Source organism: Eulemur rufifrons, chromosome 25 (assembly GCF_041146395.1).
Source record: "Eulemur rufifrons isolate Redbay chromosome 25, OSU_ERuf_1, whole genome shotgun sequence".
NCBI classification, from domain to species: domain Eukaryota; kingdom Metazoa; phylum Chordata; class Mammalia; order Primates; family Lemuridae; genus Eulemur; species Eulemur rufifrons.
The window spans coordinates 16,936,451-16,960,845 of record NC_091007.1 but is presented as its reverse complement, the minus strand read 5'-3'; the positions used below and the strand labels follow the sequence as shown (position 1 = coordinate 16,960,845).

General features: G+C 35.0%; 1 protein-coding gene and 1 pseudogene across 7 annotated transcripts in view; one reads left to right on the top strand and one right to left on the bottom strand.

The window, feature by feature from the left end:
- Positions 1-24,395, top strand: part of ARHGAP21 (Rho GTPase activating protein 21) — a 125,615-nt gene that overhangs the window by 58,491 nt on the left and 42,729 nt on the right. For all 7 annotated transcript variants that reach the window (XM_069458889.1, XM_069458885.1, XM_069458891.1 and 4 more), the window contains 3 exons: positions 14,845-14,937; positions 16,858-16,936; positions 19,767-19,821. In XM_069458889.1, coding sequence (XP_069314990.1) covers positions 14,845-14,937; positions 16,858-16,936; positions 19,767-19,821 — 227 coding nt within the window. The remainder of the gene's footprint in view (positions 1-14,844; positions 14,938-16,857; positions 16,937-19,766; positions 19,822-24,395) is intronic.
- LOC138375435 (U6 spliceosomal RNA) lies at positions 1,177-1,275 on the bottom strand (annotated as a pseudogene).

Genomic DNA, 24,395 nt, shown 5'->3' with positions numbered 1-24,395 from the left:
TTGCTAACACTTGCTATTTATCAGTCTTTTAAATTTCAGGCTTTCTAGTGGGTATACAGTGGTATGGAGTGTAGCTTTAATTTAGATTTTCTGAAGACTAATGAGGTTGATTACCTTTTATTTGGATTGTAACTTGCAGTTTTTTTATTATTAATTTGTAGGTGTTCTTTAAATATTTTGAATGAGGACTTTGTCAGTTATACACATATAGCAGATACCCAGTACGTGACTTGCTTTTCAGTTTCATGTTAGTAATTTTCATAAGGAAATTTTATCAAAATTATAATTTTAATGTCATCTGAATTTTTAGTCTTTTGTTTTATAGTTAACAGTTTATGAATCCTATTTAAGAAATTTTTTTCTACTTCTTGGTCATAAAGATATCCTTCTATGTTCTTCAAGGTGCTTTATTCACAGTTAAGCCTACAGTTCACCTGTAATTGATTACTTTTGCATGTGGTATAAGGTCAAGATTAATTTTTTGCTCATATATATTTTTATTTGGCCCCATACTTATGTACTGAAAAATCTGTCCTTTTTTTATGGCTCTATAATACCACCTTGATCATAAAGTATCTGTACATGTGCAGTCTTTTTCTGGACTTTCTTCTCTTCCAGGGGTTGGCTTGTGGCTCTTTGTGCAGTTTCCAAACTAAGAATAGTTCTATATTTTATAGAGCTATTTAAAAAAAAAAAAAGAAGAATATGCGACAGAGAGTGTATGTGTCCCACAAAGCCTAAAATATTTACCGTCTGGCTCTTTATAGAAAGTTTGCCATCCTTTGTTCTGTTTCACTGATCACTTTCTTTACACCAAGACAACACTATCTTAATTACTGTGGATTTATAATGTGTTGCTATTGGGTAGAATAAGTTTTGCACTTTTGCTTTTCAAGATTGGCTTGACTGTTTCTGTCCATTTGCAGCATCATACAAATTTTAGAACTGGGTTTTCAGTTTCTATACCCACACAGAAATCCTGCTAGAATGTCGATTAGTTTTATATTGTTTATAATATTTGAGTATTTGAAATACTGTGTGTCTTCCAATTTATGAGTTCAACACTCCCATGAATGAGTGTCAAATTGGTCTGTATCTTTTGGGATAATCCTTTGATTTTTCTTCCCTAATCTCTTGATATAGTGAATTATATTGATTTAGTTTTCTTTTTTTTTAAAAAATATGGAGTGCTTCAGGAATTTACATGTCATCCTTGTGCAGGGGCCATGTTTATCTTCTTGTTCCAATTTTAGTATGTGTGCTGCTGAAGTGAGCTGATTCAGTTTGGACGTGTTAAACCAGCCGTGCGTTACTGGACTAAACCCAGCTTATTCATAATGTATGGTGCTTTTTAATGTATCACCAGATTTGGTTTTCTGTTTTCTTTAGAATTTTTTCATCTCTCTTCAAGGATTGCCTTCCCCTAAAGGTGGGCCTTAGTCGTTTTATAATTGTTTTGTCCTTTTGGGTCTTCTGAGTAGAAGACACCAAGACAGAAGCAGATGGCAAGACAGGAGGAGACAGGCAGAAGATTTATTGGAGGAAATGCCTGTGAAGGACAAGGAAGGTGTGAGCAGGACAGGACAGGGGAAAACTTCAGACCGTGATGCGGGTCTGACCCCTGTGACAGAAGAGAGGGAGGAAAGCGATTGGCAGGAAGGGCCTCGGACTACAGAAGACATCTAAGAAGGTCTCTGCTAGGCCAGTGAGGGGTCCTCAGGCAAACACTGTGTTAGAGGAGTCCTGCTTTCGGCAGGAATGGGGAAACGTGGCCTCAGTGTGAACATAGTGGTGGATCCAAAGGGTCGCAGCTGGGGCCATCAGTCACTATGTTCCCAGCAGCAGGTTCTTTGGAAGGAAGTCTGAGTGGCACATCTCCATGCTGGACACGGTTGGATTCTTTCTTTTTCACACCGCTCAAAGGTCGTATTCATTTGGGGGCCCCACCTGAAAGCATATGGTGTTTTCCAGAGCGCTCCTCCTCCGCTGGCCCTGAATTCCCATTCTTGGTTCCCCAGCCTTTTGGGATGGATGGAAGCTCTGTGTCACTGCTGAGTCTCCCAACCCTTACTTTGCAAACAGATGCCTTAAGGCAAAAAGCAATGCAAACACTGGGCTCAGCTCTCTGGACTTCCTTCTGTTTGGGATCTTGTCTCTTTCAGCCATCTCTGCCTTGGTAGCTTTCCGATGCCTTCACACAATGTCGTTTATACTTTGTCTAGCTTTTCTGGTGGTGGTTCGTGGGTGCAAGAGTTGATTCTGTAACCAGCTAGTTCACCATAGGTAGATTTATAGATTTTTGTCTGTTCAAATTTGATGTAATTAACCATGTGTTTATTGTTTAATCTTCAGTTTTATTTTAAGATCTCCATTGGTTCAGACATTGTTATATTTTTCTCCTTTTTGAGATTAAAAAAATCATTTCTCTTTTATACTTTCTACTTAAGGTTAAATAATATGTATTCTTTTAGTGGATATTCTAGATATTATAATATGCAAACTCAATGTCTAATGGTAATTAAAACTTTATTCTTTATTAAACAATATAAGGACTTTACTTAGAACATGTTAACTCCAGTATATCCCTACTACCTACATGTTACTTTTATATTGTGTTGCAGTTCTCTCAGGTTTTGTTTTCTGTTTTGTTTTGTTTTTCTGAAATGTCTGTTTTGCCCTCATTTTTGAAAGTTATTTTTGGTAGGTATAGAACTCTTCAATAATATGAAGATATTATTCTACTCTTTTGGCTTCTGTTATTGCTAGTAAGAAGTCATATTTTGGTTTATTCCTTCTTTGAGGGTAAACTTTTAAGAAATACCTGCTTATATGATTTTTACTGTATCTCTAATGCTTAGCTATTTCATGAGTCTAGGTGAAGATTTCTTTTTATTTTTCTTGTTTGGGATTCATTGAGATTCTCATATCTATGGATGGATATCTTTTATCAGTTCTAGAAAATTTTCAGTCAGCATCATGTCTCTTCATGTATTATCTGTTTCCTACTGTTCTCTTCTCTTCTGAGGCCCCAATTATACATGTATTAGAATTTCTTACTCCGTCCCCCATGGCCACTCAATTCTTTATTTTCTGTTTTTCTTCTTCTTTTTGTCTTTCTGGTCTGCATTCTACATAATGTCTTTCAGTGTGTGCCCAGCAAATTTCTTCTTAGTTAAGTTTTAAATTTTGATTATTAGAAGTTCTTTAGGGTTCTACACCAAATACACTTGATCACTTTTTATAGTTTGTCTCTGCCACTTTCAGATTTATTTTTTTATTTCTTCAAACATGGTAAGCGGAGTTGTATTATAATCTGTGTCTGTTACCAGGTGTCTTTGTGGGTCTTTTCCTCTTGTTTGTTTAGTCTGGTGGTTTTAGCTCAGAGTGATGGTGCCATTGTTTTTGCCATGTATTTTTTGACTATTTTGTGTTCATTGACCTTCAAAAATTATTACTGGGAATTCCTTGAGATCTAGGATGAAAAAATCTTTTTTCCAAGGAGACTAGTGTTTGCTTTTGTCCAGAGAGAGGCTGTTACCTGATTTTAGCCTACAAATCCATGTGCAGTTTGGACCATAGCCACCTGCTAGAAATTTCTTTTCCCCTCCTTTTTATTTTTTCCTACTTTGCAGAGCACCAAGGTAGCCTCTGGGTTGGTGGACCCATTATTTCTAGTTACTCTTACTCTTAAGTGTGGAGAAGCATCTCTTAATAGATTCTTAACTGTACAGGACTTGGGCTTTTTCTTCTGCCTGCCATGTGGAAAAGGCCTTAAAATGGAAGCTCACATTCAGTGGCCTGGACATGTATTGTTTCATTGGTATCAACAGTATTTTGGGATATAATTTTCTAGTAGCTAGGCTTTAAATGTATATGCATTATGAATCAGATATAAATTAGCTATTCCTCTATACCAGCCCAATTGGCTAGTACATTGATACATCATTTGATGATTTGCTGTCCATATGTGTGTCTCATTCAAATGTAGTTGTAATAAAATTACCAAATTATTTGTAGTTTGCTATTATGGGCAATGTTTCCTAATGTAAAATGTGTAAGTGTATGTACTTATGCACACACACACACACACACATATATGCACACACCAAGATACTAAGTGATTCTACACGTTGCTAATAACAAGTTAACTTCAGACTATTTATTCGTTTTTAGTTGACAGGTGGGAAAATATGGGAAAGGAGGGCTCCAGGGTCATCTTCTAACTAGGACATGGTCAAAACACTTGGGAGCCTCAGATATAAAGGACAGAAGGGAAGAATATATGTGAATTTTGGCCTACTATATGTATTTTTAAAAGAGATTGAAAGAACTTGAAACTTTTGCTTGAAAGAGAGATGCTTAGGGAGAAAGCGATAGCTGTTCTCAAATGTTTGGAAGGATGTCTTGTGCATGCTAGAGTAGATTGTTTGGTGTTTCACAATTAGGAAAAGATGTAGACAGACCCTTTCCCCAATTCTCTACCAGAAAATCCCTACTCAGACTTTGGAGAAAATTCATCTGAGTGATGGTTCATGCTACGTAGTAAACAAGTATAGAATTTCTGCCTCTTGACATGCCCTGTCTTAGGGGGAGGTGGTGGCAGCAGCACAAATCTGATGAAGGAAAGTAGAGAAACAAGAGGCGAATATTGGATATTAGAACATGCAAAGTAGAATTTTCTTACATACTTAGACTAATCAAGATGTTTATTGAAAAGAATGTTTTTATGTATTACTTTCAGAACAAATATTGTTAAGGATGGTAATTGTCTTTTATTGCTGAATCTTCAGTGCCTAGTAAGTACATGATACATACAGTAGGAGCTCAAATGTTTGTAAAGCAGATGTAGTGAGTAGAGGGAGGTACACTGGGACTTCTCCATTGATGACCACCATCTTGACTTGGCACTCTTCCACAATGGCTGTTTTCAAAGCTGTAAAATTTAGCATGTTAGTATCTGTACCTCTGCTGTTGAGGAAGAAAACAAGTTTCTTTACTGCCTTCCTATTTCTCTTTCAATTTTTCGCATCAGTTCTGCTAACACAAAGTGTCAGTGGCACTTTTTTGGTTTAGAAATCAAATTTCACTTAGCTGATGAGTGCACAAGCTAGAACAATAATAAGAAAAAATATGGTAATTCAGGGCATACATAGGAATTTGGACATCCTCTTTATAAAATTAACTGGCAAAGCAAGGTGGACAAGTTAGATGAGAGGTCAAGAAAAATCTCTTAACTTCACTTTAAAAATCTCAGGAAACCGTATTTACAGTAATCTAAAATTAAGAGGATGAAATTGGATTAAAGCAGGCATTGTGAGAAAGCTAATTTTAGGAGATTTTAAGACTTAAAAAGACACACTGCATGAAGTTATTAATAATTTGGCAGTTAAGAAAATAAATGCGATTTAAGAAAATCTCTTTACGGTTCTGAAACCTTTAAGAAATATGAAATTTAGGATTTCAGAGAACTAACAAGATACGGATATAAAAGTATTAATGCTCTCTGGAACATTACTCTCACCTCTGGAAATAACTGCTCTGTAGAACGTTCCAGAGGCAGCCCTGTGGTGATTTTGAGCTGTCTTTTTAAAATTATTTTTTAAAAATTTATAACTGACACATCATACTTATACATATTCATGGAATACAATTTGATGTTTCAATGCATGTACACATTGTGTAATGGTCAAAGCAAGGTAATCTAAAAGAGCTGACTTTATAGAAGTTGAGCCATCTTTTTAGCTGCTCTGTAACTTAACATCTTGATCACAAATGTACCGAGCCGGATAGTCCCATTTTCTTTCTGACTGCTGTCCAGCTAGTCTACATTGAAAGCATGCGATTCACAAATCTGGTTAGTAAAAAGCTAATTGTAATAGTTACAGTCTCTACTTGTAACAGATCACTTTTCATCTTTGGTATAAAAACAGAAGAAATATTTACATATAAATGCTGAATAAGTTGAGAAAAAGATTTCTTGTTTATTCATTACTTAGCAAACATCTGTTGAGTCACTGCATGAGCCACTAAACTCATTGCTGGGAAGGAAGTGATACGGTCTCTTAAGCTCCGTTCCTTCAGAGTTGCTCAAATGTCACCTGTCAGAGAGGACTTGCCTGATCATCTCATAAAAACAGCCCTGCCTCTTACTGTCCCTCTCTTTCTCCTTCTGGTAATTGCTCTCCGTAGCACTTATCACCATCTCTCGTATTACTTTTTTCTCTCAGTTGGAATGTAGAGCAGACTTGGTTTTGTTTATTCCTTTTTTCTTCAAACCCAGGACATAACCGAGTCCATCATTAGTTGAGCAAAAAAAAAAAAAAAAAAAAAAAAAATGCAGAATAGTTCCTGGCATGTATACGTTTAATGAAAAAAAAATGTATATATATATAGGACACGGGCTGTGACTTCACGAAGCTCCTAGTCTGGTGGAGGATGAAAGGTAAAATAATTGCATAAGTGCAAAAATGAAGGCACGTACAGTAGTTGCAGGATTACCAAACAAGGAATCATTTAGCCAACCAGGGAAGGGTTCTCAGGTGGGATGTCCATCAGGTAGGCTGTGGACAGATGAATAGGATTTTATCAGGAGGAAGGAAAATAGCATTCCAGAACAGATTTCAGAAATATATAGAAGTTATATTTGCCCAGATTTGGTAGAAGGACTTGGATGGATTGTATGTCACTGGTTAAGGATGACTTATGAAGGACTGTGCTTAGCTTTTCTGGCTTGAGTGACTGGGTTGGTGAAGGTGCCGTTACCTGAAGGATTGAAGGATACAGGAAGGGAAACATATCTCCCTCACCCCTCAGAAATGAATTGAGTTTGGGTTAAATTGCATTTCTGATGCCCGTAAAATGTTCAGTAACTAGTTGAAAATTTGAGTCTGGAGCTCATAGGGACAGTTAGGGGTTTAAAAATAGATTTGGGCCGGGCGCAGTGGCTCACGCCTGTAATCCTAGCACTCTGGGAGGCCGAGGCAGGAGGATTGCTTGAGCTCAGGAGTTTGAGACCAGCCTGAGCAAGAGCGAGACCCCGTCTCTACTAAAAATAGAAAGAAATTATCTGGCCAACTAAAAATATACATAGAAAAAATTAGCCGGGCATGGTGGCTCATGCCTGTAGTCCCAGCTACTCGGGAGGCTGAGGCAGGAGGATCGCTTGAGCCCAGGAGTTTGAGGTTGCTGTGAGCTAGGCTGACACCACGGCACTCACTCTAGCCCGGGCAACAGAGTGAGACTGTGTCTCAAAAAAAAAAAAAAAATAGATTTGAAAGTCATCATTGCATATGTTATAATTAAATCCTAGGCATAAATGAATCCATGCACAGACAGCAGGGAGACATTTAGCATAAAGATAGGAACCTAGGTAAGATAAAATCTAAGAGGTGGTCGGAGAAAGAAGAATCAGAAAGGAAATTTGAGAGTAAGTAGTGGAAAGGTACAAGGATAACCAGGAGGAATTGGTGATTTGCTAATGAAGAGGTGATAATTGCAAGGGGGAAGTGGAAAACTTATTTGTCATGGAGAATTCGTTAGGATGGGGACCAGAAAGATACTGTTGGACCAGGCCTGACAAATGGCAAATTGATAAAGTTTACTGAGAACAGTTTCAATATAGTGGACAGAAGGGATGAGGACAGCAAGTATCTGTGGGTTGGAACATAAATCAGAGCAGTGAACTTCAACGAGGAGGGATTGAGGGGTAAGGTAGGTGGTGATTTTGCACCCAGGAGATATTTGTTAATATCTGAGAAACTCTGCATTTGAGGTCAATGAAGATAAGCATGTATAGATTATACTTGCAAGAAGTGTGAAAATGAAGGGGTAGAGACATTAGCTATGGGAAAGGGTGGAGAGAACTTTTGTTGCTGTTTTAAATTTGGGAAGCCTTTGTATATCTGTGAGGTTTGGAGAGAAGCCCAGGGATTGACCAAAGTTTTACATAAGAGAAAAGAGAATAATGGGAATGAGGTCCTAGAGAAGACAGGTGACTAAATCCTCACTTGAAACAGGATAAAGGAGGGGAGGATGGGCAAGAAAAAAAAAAAATATCCATTGTATCCATGGCTGGATACTTTCTGGACAGCCCTTGTGTAGTTTGTGAAAATCCTGAAACTTAAGGGGACAAATGTGATGCTGCACAAACTTCAAATACTCTAGAAGGCAGATCCCAGGACTCTGTTGTTCACTGTAGGATACTCGGTGCTTGGCACGTTATAGTATTTGTCGAATGAATAATACACCCTTCCACAGTCTTGCTTGTCTACTTTATACTGCCAGAAAATTTTGATTCACAGCTGACACCTAGTGGTGGTGTACTTAAACTACTGTTGAGAGGCAGCATTTTTCTTACACCATTATAGGGAAGTAGTTCAGATTGGTTGTGGTACAGTAGCTTTGTTCCGAAAACAAGTCTCTGAATTGGTTTTGGGCAGTTTTACTGTTGGCATTTTCCAGGGCCTTAATTTGAATCTGTCAGCAAATATTTATTGAACATCCATTCTATGCCAGACACCGTTCTGTCTGCTGGAGATTTTCGCGTAGCGTGTGTTCTCTTGCATGTGTGCGCTCGCTGAGTTTGAATAGATAGGCAGAGCGGTTGCACTGGGAGTGGGTAACTTGCTCAGAAACTTAATGTAGCTTCTATTGTGATTTTTACTTGTGAAAACTTTATAGATTTGTTTCATAGCTTTGGGGGGCTGTCATTTCTGTGTCATGACATATTGCTTTTTGTAAGTAGATATTGAGGAAGATACAAGTAGAAGATTGGGTCTGTTGGTAGCTAATATTAGAAACCCACATTGTGCAGAATGCTACCTACTATGAGGAACTGTTAAAAGATTTTGTTGTCCTTCCTCTAAGAAAAAGTGAAGTTCTTATCTGTTAGTGATGTATACTGAAGTATTGAAAGTATTTACGAATGAGTTGACATATCTGGGATTTGTTTTTAAGTGTTTTAGAAAGAAAGTGGGTGGATATAAATGAACCAAGATTGACAGACTTTTCATAATTATTTAAGCTGGGTCCATGGGGCTTTATTCTATTGTCATCCCTGCTTTTGTATATGCTGGGCATTTTGTCACAATAAAATGTTAAATAAATTTAGTTGGGTGTGGGTTGAAAGAAAGCTTAACATGATTAAGGTAGAACATGGTCTGCTTTTTTATATAACATCATTTTGTTTTGTTCCATTTGTTATTGCTTAAAAGATCAGGTTGAGTAGAGATAGTATGTTTTTGCTTATAATAGATATGATGTGATTGAGACTGGACAGTCTGTTTACAGTATCTAGAGATTATTGGAATTTGGAGTTGGGATCTCATGCTAATTGTTGGATCTGCAGATTGGAGACGTGGGAGATATAATTTTAAAATGCTAGCTACCACTCAAAGTGAGGGACTCTTGAGTGGGAAATTTGGGAACACTTAGATTTAATAAGTTGATACATTTTTCTTTCTTTAGTGCTTCTACCTTTACCAAAAAAAAAAAAAAAAGACTAATAATCTGCCATACCAGTCTTCTTACATTGGATTCTGCTTAGCTGTCACATAGGATATGTTTATCTTATGATACACATGGATTTTTAATGTTGACTATGTGTCCCTGTTAGGCTCCTAAGATAATTTTGTATGTCATCAGTAAACCAAATCCCCAAATAAAAATTAGAGTCCTGTTTTCAACAATAAAAAAATAATAGTTATGAAATAATTCAGGCAAATGATTTAGGGGGAACAAATGTAACTTCCAAATACTTGCCATCCATCTTTGTCATCTTAACATTTCAGCATCTTCCCCAACCACCCACTTTTCTCTCCCCTACCCCCTCTTTCTCTAAGACATAAATGACTGCAAATATAGCTAAAGCCCTTTTATTCCACTTCTTTCTTGTTCTCTTCCCCCCCACAGGTAACCCTAGCCTGAATTTGATATTTATTACTCCTTATGTTTGTTTTTTGCCTTGATGGACCTGCAATTCCCAACCATCACCCAGTAAATTTGTCTACGTGCTGTTTTTCCTGTGGCAATGTATTCATTCTCCATCAAAGGGAAATAAATACCCCTTTTCATCAGACTTAACTTTCATGTATATTTCAATCCACATTGGGGTTTCAATGATTATCTGAAAAATAGATATTAATTTTAATAATCCATTTAATTGACTTTCCTTAAATAATTGATGCCTGATGCTTTTGTATTCAATTGTGTGATATACTTTAGTTTCCCACCTTTGTGGAGAGTAAGCTTCTTCCAAGTCTAATCTGACTTTTATATTGAAGTAAAGTGTCGTTTCAATGGCTTTTCGTTGTGTAGAGATGAGTTTTTTTTGTTTTTTTTTTTTTTTAAACAACGAAGAAATCAATGAATACTTTTTTGAGGGGAAATAACTCATAAAAGCAGAGAAGATTTGATTCGATTACAGAAATTCTTCAAACCATGTTTGAGAATTCTAAGAAACAAAACAAAAGCCTAATCTTAGTGATAGCCATTATTTTCTGTTGCTTTACTTTTGGTTAAAATGTGGGATGGCTTTTCTGTGTATAAAGTATATATTTTTTTCAGTCTGTTAAGGAATATATTCTCTTGTCCCCAGAACTGTAGGATTCCCTGACCTATAATGATCTCTTTCTCTGCGGATCTTCATTGCAGAGTCCTTTTTGTAATTGGCATAGTTCAAATTTCGCTGCTTCTTATAAGTAATCTGTTTGCTTAGTCTGTTTGCTTTGTGTATTTAATATCTTCAATTTTCAAATAGTTTAAACATTGCAAGTGATTTTGGCTTTAGCATTCTCCAAAGAAGAAGAGAGATTTAAATCATCCTTGTTGACTGCCAAAGCCCACAGGCCTAAAGATGTGGCACTTTGGTTTTAGATACCAGTCTCTTTGAAGACAGGTGTGTAGTTTGCGTCAGAGTTACTGGAAGGTTTTTTTGGAATTGTCCCCCTTACCTTTCTACCTTCTTTTCTTGCATGTTTTTTTCCTTGGCCTGTATTATTCCTTGACTTCCTCATAATACGGCAGTTGAGTTTTATGTGTACTCTTTCAGCCAGGATTTATTGCTCACTTGCAGTGTGACAAGCTCTGTGTACCCTAGGTCATTGCTGATCTGTATATAAACCTTCTGAAAGTTTATAAGTAGACTAGCGTAATAGCAAGTAATATTCATTAAATACCTGCGTGTGCTAGGTATTATATAAGCGCTTTAATGGATTATCTCTTTTAATCCTCACAGCAACCTTGCCGGGTAGGAATAATTACCATCATCTTCATTTTTGAGTAAACAGCACATATAAGTAATTTGCCCAAAATCACTTGAAGATAGGGTTGCCAAATAAAATATAGAGTGCCCAATTAAATTTGGATTTCAGATAGACAACTAATAATTTTTAGTTTAAATATTATCAAGAATTGCAAAATCTGATGGACCCCACTTGGAAAATGAATGGTAGACCTGGGATTTTAAACTATGTGATACAGTTATAAGGCCCAAAGTGTTAACTATTGACTTATACTATATACAGAGAATAAAAATCACATCCACCTGGACATTCAGTAGTTGGATGGCAGCCGCTACGTATGTATAATTAACTTTTTAAAACTCAAGTTATTTTTTCCCCACTTGATCATATTTACTACAATGTAAACACATGTGCATTCCTTGATTTCAACTGTAATGTTCAACTTCAAGTATGTTTATATATGCTTTTTATGTCTTCTTGTTTAAGTCTGTACTAATTATATATTAACTAACATAAAATGGGACCTTTTCTCATCCATGTAAGGATCACTGTCTTTTTACTTTCTTTTCTGCATATGCAGAAAGACTTAATTACATGCATGTTCTAAAATGACACATTTTCCTTTTGATAAGGTCAAGGAAATGACACTTGAATAATGTATTTAACAATTCTTTGAAACACATCCCATGTGTTCTCAAAAACTCGAGAAATTTAAAATACAGACATGGAATTGAAAGAAGCTTTTACTAAGAATTGCCAGGGAAGCCATCTGGCTCTGTTAAATAGTCACACAGGGAAGAAAGGAGTCATTTTTCCTGGTGAATTGTCACAATTCGGGATCAGTCTTTTAGTTTTGCATATCTAGACATTTACTTACAAAAACTAAAGACCCAAGAGATTAAATGACACATATTTTAAATTTGATACTTTGGATTTCCAGTTTTAGCAGAATTATAGACTACAATATATTAAAAAGAAGATACTCTTAAAATTAATGAGCCAAGTGTTTAACTCAAGACATAGAGTCAAGGAGTATGAAAATTAAAGAGAAGTATATTTTTTATGGAAATCTGCTTATATTTAAGGGATACTTATGAGAAATTTTTCTCTTGTGTAGAAGGAATTGGATAATATTGGCAGCAAGTCAGAATTTTGGAGAAAGCTCAGAAAGGAAAGTGAGCAAGAATCATAGATACAACTCTCAGCAGATATAATAGTACTTGCTGTAGGATTGGCCTCTATTTTAATCTGTTCCATCTTCGTATGTTTTCAGGCATAGTGTATTGAAAGATTTGTCAATGGCAAAGTATCTGACTTTACAGCGGCAGTCATTGCAAAATTAGTATTTCCTTTGTTTAACACCAAATTATTTTGGACCACCTCTATTCTGTGTAAGTGAAATTTTCTATCAGAATTTTCAGAAGTCACTGCATTGCTACCCAACCAACTTTTTATTATTTTGTAGAATTCATTAGTAGTCATTTTACATTTTGCATTTTTAAATATAAGTATATAATCACCTTTGAGACACAGTGGACTAGAAGACATTAATAAGAAAAATGTCTCTTCTCTTTTATTACATAAATGTTTTCATGAAAGCAATGACTTGGTGCAACAAACTTATTAAACCTTCAGATTGCTAGCCAAGAAGAGAGATGGTTTTCCTTTAATGCCAACTGTCGTAAATTGTTGGGTTGGCCACAGAGGGACCTAACCTGATCACCAACTTGATTAGAATTCAGTGTTTGCATTTTAAGTGACTAAAATTGAAAAGAAATTATTTTCCCTTTTAAATTAATTATAAATGGACTATTTGTATTCAGTAAAGCTTGAGAAATGAATTACTTTCATTTATTTTTGAAGCAGCATGGAATGCCACATTTGACTTCAGACCTGGGTTCAAATTCCTACTCTGCCGTTTTGCAAGTTATTTAGTCTCTGTTTCTTCCTCAGTCAATGACAATGTTAGGATCATAATGCCCATCTTGAAGGTTTGCGCAAATTAAACTAAGTAATAAATGTCTTAATTCACTGAATAATTATTTATTCAGTGCCTGCTCTGTGCCAAGCATGGTTCTAGGTGCTGTGGATGTCAGTGATCATTACGAAATTCTTGCTCTTCATCTTAGTGGAAGAGGCATACAACAAACTTGTAAGCAAATGAAATGTAATTTTAGGTAGTGAGCGGTAAGTTCTAGGAAGAAAAATAAAGCCTGACACATGCAGAAAATTTCAAGTGGCGAAGCAAGGATTTGAACCCATGTCTAGTGGCTTCTAAAACAAGCAATTCTCACTATACCCTATTGCTTCTTGAGCAGTTATCCATTCATTGCTTTAGAGGGCTGCTTTCAGAATAAATAGCTAAGTCTGTAACGGGAGCTACTGATAGATACTCCTTTATTAGGAAACTTCTTTTGGGCCACCTTTGTGCATAAAGCATGATAATTCAGTTTTATACAGCAATAATTATGAATTCTTTGTATTTGACACTGAATCATTTTCTGCTCAGTACTGCTATTTAATGAGTTTTATTATATTACTCCATAAATGTATATGCCTTATTTTCTCAGTTATATTCTTCTGTAAGGGTCAGGACTGTGTCTTCTACTTCAGTGGTTCTCAAACTTGAGTATACATCACAGTCACCTCAGTTTCTGATGCCAGAGATCGAAGGCGAGGTCCCCAAATTTGTATTTCTCACACATGCCCAGGTGATACTGATGCCGCTGGTCAGGGGCCCACACTTGGAGAACTGCCGTCTGCCTTTTTGTACAGTACTTACCATGGTATTTATCACTTAGCTGAAATGTGCTCTCGTCTGGGAATCTGTCCTTCTGTTTTACTGTAACTTTCAGTTCTGAAATTTTAAAGTGTATTAGGATCACCTGGGAAACTTGGTGACAAAGCAGATTTCTGGTGGGACTCCAAAACATCCATTTCTAGCAAGCACCTTAGATGTTCATGCAGATGATCCGTGGACAACAGACTGTGAAATTTCTCACCTACAGAGTTGATCATGCTCTCCTCATTGCCATAACTGTATTTTGTATTTGTCTCTGTTTTTTATAATACACTGTCATTTGTTTGTGTGTCTTTCTCTTGCCAGAGTCCCCGAAAGGAGAGGAATGTGTCTTATTCATTGTTATGTCTTAATGCTTAGCACAGTACAATGTTAAAAAGCAGTAGAAGGAGTGCCGTCTGTGTCATCAGCTTTCGCACTTGTCAGCTATGTGACCTGGGGAAACTTACTTAATCTCTCTTAGCCTCAGTTTCCTCTTTTGTGAATGGTGGTAGTAATACTTACTTGCTATGGGAATGAACTCTGAGATGTGTGTATTTAGTGTAGTAATTGGCACACAGAATGTACCCAGTAAACGGAAACCATTACAATGTTGTGGTTATAGTTATGTTATAGAAGAAGCAAAATAAATGTTTGAATTAATGAGAACCCCTACATTATGATCTTAGTATCCAAATTCAGGGTATGTGTTTAACATGTCATTAAAAATCTTTGCTTAATTGTCTCAAATATCATTTTATATTTTGGTGTTTTAATAAAATATTATTAAGTAAAATTGTGCTTTGGGCTTTTTCTCCATCACAGGAAAACAAAGAAACCGCTTGGAACCAATGGATACCATATTTGTTAAACAAGTTAAAGAAGGGGGACCTGCTTTTGAAGCTGGATTATGCACAGGTGCTGATATTCTTCTTTAAACAATACCTTTTCATTTCCTTTTCACTGCATTTCTTCTTCCGTCTTTATGTTCCATGTTTTTCCCTTTTCTATCCTCTGTATGCTTCTTTTTCTTCACATCTGTCATTCCTTTTTTTTTTTTTTTTTTAAAGACAGGGTCTTGTTCTGTTGCCCAGGTTAAAGTGCAGTGATGCAATCATAGCTCACTGCAGCCTCGACCTCCTGGGCTCAGGCTTTCCTCCCACCTCAGCCTCTCGAGTGGTTGCCACTACAGGCGTGCACCACCATGCCCAGCTAATTTTTTGTCCTTTTTTTTTGTACAAATGGGGCCTCACTGTGTTGCTCAGGCTGGTCTCGAACTCCTGGTCTCAAGCGATCCTCCCACCCTGGCCCCCCAAAGTGCTGGGATTACAGGTGTAAGCCACTGCTTCTGGCCTATTTTTCCTATTTTTGAGACCTAATTATATGTTTTTTGATACACATATGGATGGGTTTGAACAGAAATAACAATGTAAATTGATAAACTGTGGGCACTTTTAGTTACCACAGAGATAGACTCTTGGATGCTCTTTTAAGGAACACATTTTGCATACATTGAATTTTGACAAAGAATTACAAAGAGCAAAATGATAAAGGTATTTATCTGGCATAATTGAAATAATCTTGGATTACCAAATTCTGAAAGTACCTGATCTGCCAGAGGTGAATTAATTAATTTTGTCACACAAAGAGTGGCTTGAGTCTGAAGCCATCAGGGGACATGGTCTCACTGGCTGGATCTTGTAGCTGTTTTTTCTAAAATATTTTGCAATCTGTGATTTTAATGAAAACAAAGTAGAGATTTCATTTATATTAGTGCACAGTCTAAAATACTCTTTTCTCTTGTTTTTAAACATTAAACAATTTAAAATGAAAATTAGTAAAAAAAAAAACAAAAAAAACTTTTACTGCCTTTTCAATAAAATGTATTTCCAGCTACAAGTATCATAAATAGTGAGTATCATTGCTAAGATTTATTAGGATGCACTGTTAATGTATTACCTACTTTAATTATCTTTTCCATCACACTTAAAGTAAGCCTAATTTCAATATCACTAATATGTATAATATGTATGTTAGTGTGTTTATGGGACTCCTTTTTGTAGAGTGTGTCATAGTCTAAGCCTCACAAGATTGGAAAGCTGAAATGGAGATGCTGCGATAAGCACAGAAAAAGTACATCTTTCCCTATTTACTCTTTTTCCTCTGTCCTTTGTCTCTGTCTTTTCCTTTCTACTCCTCTTAGTTTTTTTGAATAATCCAATATCCTTTTCCCCATTAAAATGAAAAAACAAGTTAATATGTATAAAATTAAAAGCCTGTGCACCCCACATTTAACGTTTACAGTACAGACTAACCGGTAAGCCAAATAGATTAGGAGGAAACTCCAAGAAAATCAGCTGTATAAAGTCAGAGGACATGGAGAAAATAAAAACAATCCATATTTTAAGCCTGTTGAATAACGTTTTCTATCAGAAATGGCCAGGCAAGTGCAGGAATTACTAGTAGTTCTTCAACTCAGGAAACAACTGATGGGGTGTAAATAGTGTAGCTGTGGTCACCTGGTAAGTATGCCTTTTGAAATTTCTAGATTTATCAATGACCAGAACGCCTGTTTAGAGCATGTTTATATTTCATAAGAAGCTGGATATATTAATATTTAGATCGACTTTTGTAAAAGGTACTTTAAAGAATGAGTGCGAATACTAATATTATTTTATAATAAACAATCATAAATTATACTAATTTAGGATTCTATATTATTATAATAAATTTAATATATCCTATATTAAAAATAAGAGCATTACTCAAGAAATATTTCAAAAGGGACTTTCTTTAGGACTTTCTTCATGTGTTTTTTTTTTTTACTCCTTTTTGAAGGTGACCGAATTATAAAAGTCAATGGAGAAAGTGTTATTGGCAAGACCTATTCCCAAGTAATTGCTTTAATTCAGAACAGGTAAGATTCTTGAAACCTGATTGCTTTTGGCCAAAGATGGGTTTTATAAATCAATAGTGCAACCAGATTTAATATAATCTTGTATTCCTGTAAGGACTTGGGGTGACGTGGAAATGTGGAACTTTCTCTTCCAGTGGATAATGCAAATGCAGGTTGCCAAGAACCAGCTACCCGAGGATGGCTTAGATTTATCAGCTTTGTGATTAAAATCCTTAGAGTCTGAGAGGCACACAGTTTAGATTTACACAGTTTCCCCCTTTTATTTGAAATAATACACAGGCACACTGTTTCCCCCTTTTATTTGAAACAATAAATGTATAATAAATATATAAATAAATTGTATACATTATTTTAAAACCTCTTACCAAGGTCTGTTACTTTTAAGTATCTTATTGAATAATGTTGGCCTAAATTCATTCATTTGTTCTAACCAAGACAGTAAGAAAGTCTGTTTAAGCCAATTATCTGCCTACATTCTATAGAAGGATAGAATTTTGAGCTCTAAAGGTAGATACAGATTTATAGAGTGACTATGAGACCTCAAAGATAACTGATCTTACTCTCTTTCACCCACACAACTAGAAATTTTTTTCATTACAAATAAAGAAATCAGAAGCAAAAGATGTTACCATATTGAATTCCTGTCAAGACTAGGCCATGAAGCTGGGTCCAACTTCCAGTTTATTATTGTAAGAGGTTCTTTCCTAATTCAAACACAGGAACTTTTTGATTATTTAATTGTTTCTGCTAGCCATACTCACCTGGCTATAATTCAGTTGAAGTTCTTTATTTTCTGAAGATTTTTATCAAGCTCTTCTCTAACCATGTCTAAAGCAGTTCATGCAGTAATCTAAATTATTTACACTAATGCCCTAATACATTTCCTTTTTTTTTTTTTTTACAATTAAATGACATGATCATGATTAATTGATCTTAGAGTATTCTCTTTAATGTTTTAATATTTAATGAGATTATTAGAGAAAACAACTCTTAAACCTTGCCTCTGCTGTTGATGGTGAATTTAAAGTCTCCCAGGGGCCGCAGGATATCTACCCAAATTTTCTTTTCCTCAAAACAATTTAGATCACCATCAATATAACAATATGTTTTTTCAGGTGATAATTTAAGGATTTTTAGTGTATTTGTTAATATCTCTTCTTTAAAGATAGTATCTTTCCAAGTAACCACAACTTAATCTTTGTTTGCCTCAAAATACACATTAATTCTTCTATTACAGGTACAGTTCACCTTTCGGAATAATAACGTTTTGGAATGACAGTTTTAATTTTTCAACCAATTAAAGCAATTTGAAAATTAGAGAAATACTGTTTTTTTCATAATCTTATTTTCTTTTAAAAAATTGTGTTCCTTTTGTCTACAGTTGGTAGCAAATGGATAATGCAGCACAAAGCCATTGAGATTCTGCAGTGTATTAATGTAAAAATGTATCCTTGCAGAAGAATTTATCTAAACATCAGTATGTATTTTCTACCAACTCTAAATATTGAAATACAAGTACCTACATATTTTACTAGTTAAATTTATTTGAACCTGTGGTTCTCATTGGTTTTCCATTCTCTAAGCATCTATGAACCTAATAATAATGGTTCAAATCTATCAAAAAGAGACCCCGGTAACTTATTTTGGGTTTTTTTGATTGTTGTTTGAATGTTTCTTAATCTCTTGATTGTACTGGTGGGAAAAATCTATCTGGTGTTGTTAGATTAGCTGTTAAAGCAGTTGGAGATAGTAGGACTGTCTTTGCCACATCTAAATGTAATTCCAGGCTGGGCAAGGTGGCTGACGCCTGTAATCCTAGCACTCTGGAAGGCTGAGGCCAGAGGATCACTTGAGCTCAGGAGTTTGGGACCAACCTAAGCAAGGGTGAGATGCTGTCTCCACCAAAAATAGAAAAATTAGCCTGGCATGGTGTCATGCACCTGTAATCCCAGCTACTTGGGAGGCTGAGGCAAGAGAATAGCTTGAGCCCGGGAGTTTGAGGTTGCTGTGAGCTAGGCTGATGCCACAGCACTCTAGCCCAGGTGAGAGTGAGAATCCGTCTTAAAAATAAAAGTAAATGTAATTCCAGATTACAGGATGCAGTTTCATTTACCCCTTTGAACGTTTTAAAACCCAGGGAAATTTCTCTATCATTTTTAACAGAAAATTTACAGTACCAAAATAAAATAAGATTTTGAGCTGTTCCTTTAAAGTCTCTAAAATTAAATCAGAGAGAAGAAGGCAAATAGTTGGGATGCTATATAGTTTTTAAAAGTGAGTTATTTCAGTAGTTGTGATGGCGAACTCATTTCCATCACCTCTGAGGCCAAGAGGAGATATGTCAAAATTAGGATGTTTAACATTAAAATGTTAAATTTGAGGGGTTTTTGGTTGTTTTTATGCTAATTAATTTCTAACTTGATAAACAGAACTTGTGACAAAAATCTATAATTTGTGTTGTGTCTTGAATAAAACAATAAATAATTGTATACTGATATTGTTATGAGTTTTGTTCTAGGACTATTTAGTATAAGCAACATACTTTATATTTCTAAGTTAGAAACATGTTATAAAGAAGACTTGACTGATAATGAATAGCACAAACACATGGTAGGGTACCCTCTTATGTACATAATCAACTTATGTATGTATATAAAAGTGACTTCTTTTCATTCTGATGATTTGGTTTTGAAAAGTAAAGATTTAAGAAAGCCAAAAGTAAACTCTTAAGCAATTTAAAAAATACTTCTGAGTTAAATATTTTTCCTTTAAGTTTTCCTAATATATTTGCACCTCCCCTAAAATAGTGTATATGTATATTCAATTTCAGTGATACAACATTAGAACTTAGTGTTATGCCAAAAGATGAAGACATTCTCCAAGTGGTAAGTTTTATTTATTCAAATATGAATTGTTTTATAGTCATGAATGTTAATAAAATATTTTTGAGATAGAGGTAGACTGAATAAAAAAAAAGATTCTAGAATATAAAAAAACCCTTCTGATTCCTTTATCAGAATCTAGAATTCTCTAAATTTTACAAAAAACAAAACAGACCATTGTCAATTTATTAATAGAATGAGATTCCTGAACAGTTTGCTTTAGTGTTGTATTCTAACTAGTCCTTTGACTAAAAGTCAAAACTCAAAAAAGTGCAAGTAGATTAGACTCTTTATTTTAAATATTAGGACAGAAATTATATGAAAGCCATTTCCTAATTTTTCAGTAAGTACCACTATTTGTAAATTAACTAACCAAGCAGATGTATTAGCAGTATCAGTTCATCCCATTAGAAGTAATGTTCATAATAAATGGAGTCTACAAGTTAAGGAGAAAATATATTAGGGTCTAAGAAATGAAACAATATAGTTGAAAACTTTAGCATTTAGTCTAAAGTATTTTTCTGATTTTAAGAAAGAAATAAATTAATGGAGTACCTAACTCCTTTATTAAGCTTATGTATTGCTGAAAGTAAAAAGATGATAAAAATGTAAATTTTATTCAAGAAAATAATTGTTTTCTTCAGTTCACTTTTCAGTTCGGTAAAATAAAATAGAATGAGAAAAACTTTAAGTAACACACTGACAGCTAACAGATCTAGGAAATGGTACTGGCCACTGAAGTATTTTTTTTTAATTCCTTTTGGTGAATAGTTGGTTTTTTTCCTTATTACGTAAAGCTGGATTCAAGAAAAGCAGGAAGCATGTGGAATCTTTGGTGGCAATGGAAATGATATAGTAATGTTTTTCATTTGTAAAGTGTTAGTTTGAACTTAGCTCAACAAAGGTCCAAATAATCTTCTGTAAACATTTTTTTATAAAAATGTCACTAAAGTGGATCCTAATGATTCATCTTATTTACTGACATGTAAAGTATAATTGACTGAAATCCATAGAGATCAACCTAGTTTTTCAAGGCCTGTTGATTTGATGTAGGAATGGCTTATTCCTGATGACAGATTACACTTTTTAAAGTACACAGTTCTGTTGGGGTTGAGGACGTTCACCAAGAAAGGTGCAGCTCTCTACAGTCATTTTCCAAGGCACATAGATAGAGAGGTAGGTGTAGAGTTTCTCCTCTGGATGATTGAGCATAGTGATAGAGTAGCAGACATAACCATTGACACTAATGGCCAGGGAAGTCACTAGAGTAGCTGAATTGCCATCCTAGCCTGCTGTGTGGTTGATGAAGGGCAGCAAACCACTTAATGCAATGGGAGGAATAACTTTCTAATGATATGATCAATGGAAAATTAGGTTAATTAGTCTGTCTTGTTATATTTTATTGAAGATAAGGAAATCTAACATAAAGGTAAAATACAAAGTGTCCTAAGGACATGGAAAAATTAGTTCAGTAAATAATATGAACATACAGGTCTTCGAGACTACTGTAACAAACACATAGTTCATTTTTAAAACATGTTTATTTTAATCATAAGAAAGTTAAAATCACATGCTCTTCATGATAAAAGAAAATCCTTTTAAACCTAGCTTTAATTCACATTTGAATGTACTATAATTCATTAGAAAATCAAAGGAATATATATAAATAATATATAATATGCATTGTCCTATAAAGGACATTAGGATAGGACTTTTCTGCATAAATTTGTTTTTCGCTGGAATATCTACAAGTGTCCTTTTTTAAAGCTAGTTTATGAAACACAAAGAGAATATGGGATTTTTAACACATTGACTGCCATGTGAGTTATATATAACTCAGGTTAGTTTTAAGCCCGGGGCCGCGTGAAGCAAAACCCTGCGGTTGGTTCATGAAAATCTTACTTGTTGATGTTCTTGCTGTTACAGTTAATATTGACAATTTAATTCTAAAAACATGGATTGTGTTGCATAAAACTCATGCACAGAAACCAATAATAAATAACAAATGAGGAAGAAAAAAGCGCCGTGACGTTGGGTTTTTTTTTTTTTTTTTTTGTAGTGTGGTAGTCAGTGTGTTAAAAACCATGTGTAGATATTACACAGCCACAAAAAAAGATTGAAATCCTGCCATTTGCAACAACATGAATAGCATTATGTTAAATGAAATAAGCCAAGCACAGAAAGACAAATCTCATATGTTCTCACTTATATGTGGGAGCTAAATATTAAAACAGTTGATCTCACGGAGACAGAGAGTAGAATGATAAATCACCAGAGGCTGGGAAAGATAGCAGGGAAGGGGGAATAAAGTGGGGATGGTTAAAGGGTGCAAAAAAATAGATATAGTTAGAATGAACAATATTTGATAGCACAACAAAGGGACTATAATCAACAATCAATAAGTTAGGGTATACTTTAAAGTAACTAGAAGAGTGGAATTGGAATGTTCCTAACACAAAGAAATGTCAAATGCTTGAGGTGATGGGTATCCCAAGCACCCTGATTGGATTAATTCACATTATATGCCTGTATCAAGACATCACATGACCCTGTAAAGATACACAGCTATTATGTACCCATAATAATTAAAAATAAAAAATTTAAAAAAAATTAAAAATGAAATTAAAAAAAATTAAGAACCTGTAGAAATCATTCTGTCTCTTACACAGGTTCTAGAGCTAAAATGTTCTATAAAGGGCCTTCACAAGTACTTACGCTGATCTTAAATCTGTTACTCAAAATATATGCTTTTAAAGATGTATTTGTCCCTATGAAGTTGAATAGTTACTGTAAAAAAAAAAAAAAGAAACAAGTAACATGAACATTTTTACAGCCACTGTAAAAATAATTTACCCATGGAAAAGCCTATCGCATGTATGTGTTTGCCTGGGCAACAGTAAGATTGGGTAGTGCATGGAGTTTTTGTTTCCTCCAAAAATTTGTTGGACCAAATTGTTTTAGAAGTGCTCAGTTCACCTTGCGAGGAGGCCCAGAAAATTTAATTTGGTTTAAAACTTCACTCAATAAGGACAGGTATATAATAATAGATTTTATAATTTATGATGACAATGATATAATGTTGAAAAGCACAAATTAAAATGAACAATAATTCATTATGTTTTTAAACCAGTGCTAGTAATCATTCTGTGCTTGGCAGCCCTATTTTTTAAACCAACACATATTTTCTAGATTAACAATATGAATAGTATTACATTCATCTTAGTCATGTTGACACTATTTTATAATACTAACTTAGACTGTGATATCTTAGGTTCATATGTCTAAGGTGTTATTATAAAATAAAAAGCATTTCTTGTTTCACTTTCAGAAAAAACCAAAAAGATTTTATTTGCCTCTCAGATGTCACCTGGGCACAAATGAAATAGCCACTACCCATCAAGTCACCTAGACAATGATGTTGACTGTCTTAGTCTATTCAGGTTTCTATAACAAAATGCCTTAGACTGAAAGGCTAATAAACAACAGAAATTTATCTCCCACATTCTAGGGGCTGGAAAGTGCAAGGTCAAGGCCCAAGTAGATTAGATGTCTGGGAAGGGCCTGTTCCCTCTTAGATGGTGCCTTCTCATGGTGTGTTCACTTGGTGGAAGGGCCTCTTTTCCAAGAACACTAAGTCCATGGATATAAGGGCTCCACCTTCATGACCTAATCACCTCCCAAGGGCCCCATCGCCTGGCACTGTCACATCGGTGATTAGGCTTCAACATATGAATTTGAGGGACATGCAAACATTGAGACCACAGCACTGACCAAAGAAAATACTTCCTTGAGTGAAGTAGCAATAGGAGAACTAGATCTGGGCATTATTCTGGGCATATCACCCAAGATATTTTAAGCACTTGACTCAGGGAACTCAAAAATTAATTTTTAAGTTAATCAGTTCTGATAACTCTGGAGACATTTGTGGGTATGTCTAATTGTTATTCTGACTTGATCCTTGGGTTCTGAGTCCAGTGTTCTAGTTGCCACTCATGGATATATGATATAAATTGGAAAATGTAATTTAACAAATGATTTTCTTTAGGTTTATTAGAATTACTTTTTTAAAGAATTATTTTGTACGTGCTGTCATCAGTATAGTATTCTATTTAGAAATAACATTTGTCAAGTGTGGGCCAAAGTGGTCCTGCCTATAGTAAAGGAAGCAGAGTAGGAATTCTGGAAGGTTCTTGATATTTTATAAGTTGTTAGCAGCAATTACTTTGTTCTTTTTAAAAAATATTTTTTTAAATAATTTTAAGAATAGTACATGCTTGTTAGAAAAATTTCAAATAATGTAGAAAGGTATTAAAAAAATGGAAGTCCTTCCCCATCCATACCATCCCCTGCTCCCACACCCCACGGTGGCATGGTTGGCGTGTATTTTACTGCATCGACAGACGTGTAGTTATTCTTGCTTATATCAGAGGTAATAGCATTAAATTAGCAAGTTACTTGTTAAAGATGAACTGAAAGGCAGGAATTTTAATCTTATTTATTCTACAGGTCTTTTTTGTTTTGTTTTGTTTTTGCTGTTTTTTGTTTGGTTTTATCATTTAATGGACAGTATCATAGGT